The sequence below is a fragment of the Mustelus asterias genome, chromosome 28, assembly GCF_964213995.1.
Source record: "Mustelus asterias chromosome 28, sMusAst1.hap1.1, whole genome shotgun sequence".
NCBI lineage: Eukaryota > Metazoa > Chordata > Chondrichthyes > Carcharhiniformes > Triakidae > Mustelus > Mustelus asterias.
Window position 1 is genome coordinate 16,870,488 of NC_135828.1, and position 6,004 is coordinate 16,876,491.

Below are 6,004 nucleotides of genomic sequence, written 5' to 3' on the forward strand. Positions count from 1 at the left end.
AACAAAGATAAAAACCAATATCTTTAGACAATTCTGCTTTGGGAGAGAATGTACCGATTCAGTGAGCACAGAAATGTGGCATGGCATTTTTTTTCCAATCCACACACACTCTCTCTCCAAAATAAAAGATAAACTCGGACCAGGGAACACTCACAGGCTCAGAATTCCGTGGCATTAATGTTGTGAGACTTCTTATTAATCACCAAAGCCAGGGCACTCGACATCAAACGACAGTTTTATTAACGTGAGGGATTCAGCACCCTCTTTCTCTGCTACGGAAATTTAGGATTGTTTTACCCGAGCAGACGTCGGTTTCCAGATAAACTGTATCTGTGTATTTTGATGATTTTTAAATTGCACTTTCGGGGGAGAATTGGGTTGAACAGACAATCTCAGCTGTCAACCCCAGAAACTGGGAGGGTGAAACTCGGCTGGGAGCCGCCACCACTGGGAGCTATGGGAATTAAAAAATTCTCAACCCCAGAATCACTGGACACTGCACTGCATGCAGCCTTGGAACCAGCTGAGTTCAATTCTTTCAGGAGGGGGAGAGTGGGAGGAGAGGGCTTTGAGTTTCCCTCAAGTCAAAGGGAGATGTTACAATTTATGATAAATAATACATTCCATATGTGACTGGGGTTGTGAGAAATCCCGGCAGAGGGAGGCCGGGGCGTTGGAACGCGTTAGACGCCCCGTAAAGGCTCGGGGAGGTGAGATGCGAGGCGATGGGGAAAGGTAATCCAAAAGAAGGGAGCAGAGGTTTCGCCGCCAGCTTGAGCTTCTCCAGTTCGGCTTCCTGTAGCCTCTTGGCCTTGGCCCGTCGGTTCTGGAACCAAATCTTGACCTGGGTCTCGGTGAGGTTGAGGGAGCTGGAGAACTCGGCTCTCTCGGCGATGGACAGGTACTGTTTCTGGCGGAACTTGCGCTCCAAGGACAGAAGCTGCGAGGTGGTGAAGGGGGTCCTAGGTTTCCTGTTATTTTTGTGTTTCCTCAGGGTGCAGGGGGGAGGACTCGGATGCCCTGGAATAAAAAGAACAAGAAAGTGACCATTTCAGCTGCTGTGCATGGAGCGGACTGTTCACTGAACTGGACAAGAATAGCATTTCTAAAATAGTTATTCACCTACAAGAAAGCATGTTGACTAAATTTAAAAGAACTTTACTAAAAGAGTAGCTTTTTGACTAAATTTTTGAAAGAGTTCTTTATCTACAATAAAGCATTTGGACTAAAATTTTAAAATTCTTTACAAGAATACATTTTGATTAAATTTAAAAAAATAATTACCTACAAGAATACACGTTGACTAATTTTTTAAAAAGTTCTTTATTGACAAGAATAGCATTTGATTACATTTTTGAAAGTTCATTACAAGGATACACTTTGACAATTTTTAAAAGTTCTTCATCTAGAAGAATAGCACTTGATCAAATTTTTAAAAGTTATTTATCTAGAAGAATAACGTTTTGACTACATTTTAAAATTTCTTAATTTACAAGGATTGCATTTTGACTAACTTTTAAAAATAGTTATTTATCTACAAGAATAGCATTTCGACTATTTTTTAAATTCTGAATCTACAAGTATAACATTTTGACTACATTTTTTAATTCTAAATCTACAAGGATAACATTTGACGACATTTTTAATTCCGAATCTGCAAGAATTTAACATTTGACTATATTTTTAAAATTCTTAATTTACAAGGATCGCAATTCTGACTCAATTTTTAAAAAGTTATTTATTTGCAAGTATAGCTTTTTAAGTAAAATTAAAACGTTCTTTATCTGCAAGAACAGCATTTTCCAATGATGACTAAATCAAAAGATTCTTCAGCGATTATTTCTTAAATGAATTTAGGACACTTCCCTACAGTCTAGTTGACTGTGAAATTTACATTTAAACCCGGGCAACATTTCATTCGCTCAGGTTTCTATCTAGAGCTACATTCATTCTGAAAAATCCCGACTGTCAGAGACAATGTAAAAAAAATCCTATTATTTAATGGACAATTAGTCCAATATCGCACAGAAGATCCCCAGAGAAGGGAGTTCCACAAAACATTTTAATAGGATCCTTGGGGGGGGGGGGGGGTGTCGATCCCTCTCTCTGGACAGCTCATATCTCCAGGGGAAAATATTCGGCACAGGTTTGAGGCTATTCCCAATTGCAGAGGGTGGCGATGGGATTGGGGGGTAGTTACTTGCTTGGGAGTTCGGGTTGTGCAAATTAAATTGGGCGGCTTCCTAGCAGCCCGTGCAGAAGTTGCATCTCGACTCGGCTTATGAGACAGACAAGACTCAGAGCAAGTTCTGTGTTCCCTCGGAAAGGGCACACACACCCGTGTCTATGCTTAAATTGGCCCCGAGGTTTACAGTTCAAAAGAGTGACAATTCAGAGTTCCAGTCCTACAGCTGGAATCCCCCTCACTCCACACACGTCAGTTTCTGTCAGCTTTCCACTTAGCCAGTGTCAAGGGGTTGATTATTCGATAAGAGGGGATTGCGGATTTTATACCATTGCATTTACACCTATAGAAATGATCGAATGGAACGGAGACCCAGTTAAACCGGCCCCGGGGGGAGCACCGTAAAGGCACAGGCGGAGAGACACAATGCGATGCTTGGAGTTTGTAAATCTGGCATTCGCCACTTCCACATACGCCCTTATTTTGTTAGTAACCAAATTCTAACTTGTCGAACAGACTTAGATATCAATGTCCTGCAGTCCAGTCTCTATCTTACATTGCCGATGACCCGCAGTGTGGTCCATATCCCACAGTCCATCTATGTACCACAGTCCAGCCATGACATAGTCTGGTCTATATCCCCAGTCCAGTCTATAAGACACAGTGCAGATTTTGTCCCACAATCTGAGCTATGACCCACAGCCCAGCCTATATGCCCCAGTCTGGCCTATAGTCTATATCCCACAGTCCGATCCATATCCCACAGTCCGATCCATATCCCACAGTCCGATCCATATCCCACAGTCCGATCCATATCCCACAGTCCGATCCATATCCCACAGTCCGATCCATATCCCACAGTCCGATCCATATCCCACAGTCCGATCCATATCCCACAGTCCGATCCATATCCCACAGTCCGATCCATATCCCACAGTCCGATCCATATCCCACAGTCCGATCCATATCCCACAGTCCGATCCATATCCCACAGTCCGATCCATATCCCACAGTCCGATCCATATCCCACAGTCCGATCCATATCCCACAGTCCGATCCATATCCCACAGTCCGATCCATATCCCACAGTCCGGCCTATATCCCACAGTCCGGCCTATATCCCACAGTCCGGCCTATATCCCACAGTCCGGCCTATATCCCACAGTCCGGCCTATATCCCACAGTCCGGCCTATATCCCACAGTCCGGCCTACATCCCACAGTCCGGCCTACATCCCACAGTCCGGCCTATATCCCACAGTCCGGCCTATATCCCACAGTCCGGCCTATATCCCACAGCCCGGTCTATGGGCAGAATTTTCTTATCCCACCCATCACGGGAGCAGGGTGGACCATGCAAGGATCTGTTGACCTCAGGTGGGAATTTCTGGCCTTGGGACGAGCACGGCCAGAAAATCCTGACCTATATCTCACAATTTGTTCTATATTCCACAGTCCCATCTACATCCCGCAGCCCGGTCTACATCCCGCAGCCCGGTCTACATCCCGCAGCCCGGTCTACATCCCGCAGCCCGGTCTACATCCCGCAGCCCGGTCTACATCCCGCAGCCCGGTCTACATCCCGCAGCCCGGTCTACATCCCGCAGCCCGGTCTACATCCCGCAGCCCGGTCTACATCCCGCAGCCCGGTCTACATCCCGCAGCCCGGTCTACATCCCGCAGCCCGGTCTATATCCCACAGCCCAATCTATATCCCACAGCCCAATCTATATCCCACAGCCTAGTCTATATCCCACAGTCCGGTCTATGGGCAGAGTTTTCCCATCCTGCCCATCACAGGAATCATACAAAGGTCCGTTCACCTCGGGTGGGAATTTACAACTTTGAAGCGAGTGCAGCTGGAAAATCCCAACCTATAACTCACAAGTTGTTTTATATTCCACAGTTCCATCTGTACCCCAAGTCCTGTCTGTGTCCCACAGTCTGGTCTATATCCCACAGTCCAGTCTATATCCTACAATCCGGCCTATATCCCACAGTTCCATCCATATCCAAGTCTGGTCAGTGTCCCATGGTCCAATCTATGTCCCACGGTCCGGCCTATGTCCCACGGTCCGGCCTATGTCCCACGGTCCGGCCGATATCCCGCCGTCCAGCCTATATCCCGCCGTCCAGCCTATATCCCGCCGTCCAGCCTATATCCCGCCGTCCAGCCTATATCCCACCGTCCAGCCTATATCCCACCGTCCAGCCTATATCCCACCGTCCAGCCTATATCCCACCGTCCAGCCTATATCCCACCGTCCAGCCTATATCCCACCGTCCAGCCTATATCCCACCGTCCAGCCTATATCCCACCGTCCAGCCTATATCCCACCGTCCAGCCTATATCCCACCGTCCAGCCTATATCCCACCGTCCAGCCTATATCCCACCGTCCAGCCTATATCCCACCGTCCAGCCTATATCCCACCGTCCAGCCTATATCCCACCGTCCAGCCTATATCCCACCGTCCAGCCTATATCCCACCGTCCAGCCTATATCCCACCGTCCAGCCTATATCCCACCGTCCAGCCTATATCCCACCGTCCAGCCTATATCCCACCGTCCAGCCTATATCCCACCGTCCAGCCTATATCCCACCGTCCAGCCTATATCCCACCGTCCAGCCTATATCCCACCGTCCAGCCTATATCCCAGCCTATATCCCACCGTCCAGTTTTGGAATAAATTATTAGTCATAACAATCAGGACACTAGTGAACTATCCTAACCTCTGGGTCACTAACGACCCTCTCACCTTACTCTGTCCTATATGTGAGTCCACACCTACAGCAATGTGCTCGACTCTCTGCTGGTCCCCTGAAGTGGCCGAGCAACTCAGCTCAGTGCAGGGGGCAACTAGGGGATGGGTAACACACGCTGGCCTTGTGAGAGTCGCTGCCAGCCTGAAGCAGGAATTGCAGTGCTGATCCATATAATCCTGTCCCTGGCTCACTCTTCCGTCAGCCCCCCACCCCAACCCCGCAACCGCTGCCCAGTCCAGTCTGCAGAGAACTTGATCAAATCCCACCCTTCCGCGCCACTTGGTGGGGGAGTTGACGGATTTTTAAAATAAAAATAGAAAGTAAACGGCACGAATTTCCGATTCTGTTCAAAAAAAGGGAATTCAGGAGGCAGAGAGAGAGAGAGCAGTGAGTACAGAGCCGGGACTTACTTGGAGGGGGTGTGTAAGAACCATTTTGAACCCAGGTTGGTTGCTCCTTGTCGCTGAGGTTTCCCGATTCGGGCGGGGAGGGAACTTCAGGAAAGTTTTCCACCGGGTGTCCTTTGCCCGGCTGGTAAGTCCTGGAGGAGGTGGAGGAGGAGGAGGAGGAGGAGGAGGAGTGCTCCTTAGGCGTTGGAGAGTTCCCCGCAGGCAGTGAGGGTTCCGAAGTAGCCGGCTGCGTCCTGAAAGGCTTGCGGTCGGAGATGAGCGATTCCACACTAAAAGGCAGGCTGGAAATCTGGATTCTATATCCCTTGGAGCCCACGGATGGACCCTGGCTGCAGTCTCGCCCTTTCCCCGCCGCTTCCGAGTCCTTCTGCTCTTTAATCCCCTGGTTCAGAGAGCCCTGAACAGTATTCATCATCCGTGAGGAAGGGGCCATACACCTTTAGGGGACCACTTTTCTCTTACAGCCACAACCCTGGGTGTTTTCCTCTTGGAAAGAGAGAGAAAGAGAAAGAGACACAACAAATCAATTAGCCTCCCTTAAACCCAATGTGCCGAAGTCTCTGACTGACTTTTCCCCAATTGGGAAAGCCGGAATTTTCCTTGCTTTAAAACTTCTTTCCAGTTCTCTCTTATCTCGCCGCCC

The 6,004-nt window shown here is 48.5% G+C and overlaps 1 protein-coding gene across 1 annotated transcript; it reads right to left on the reverse strand.

Annotated features, from left to right (window-relative positions):
* Positions 1-604: 604 nt before the first annotated feature.
* msx3 (muscle segment homeobox 3) lies at positions 605-5,794 on the reverse strand. Its single transcript, XM_078199625.1, has 2 exons — positions 5,362-5,794; positions 605-1,020 (listed from the first exon to the last, which is right to left on the reverse strand). Exons 1-2 carry the CDS (start codon positions 5,792-5,794, stop codon positions 605-607), a joined length of 849 nt encoding a protein of 282 aa, XP_078055751.1.
* Between the last annotated feature and the right edge of the window lie 210 nt (positions 5,795-6,004).

Coding starts and splice junctions, on each gene's coding strand:
- msx3 (XM_078199625.1), bottom strand. CDS start 5,794: ATGGCCCCTTCCTCACGGATGATGAATACTGTTCAGGGCTCTCTGAAC. Junction 1,021..5,361: donor TTCTTACACACCCCCTCCAA/GTAAGTCCCGGC, acceptor TTTTTATTCCAG/GGCATCCGAGTCCTCCCCCC.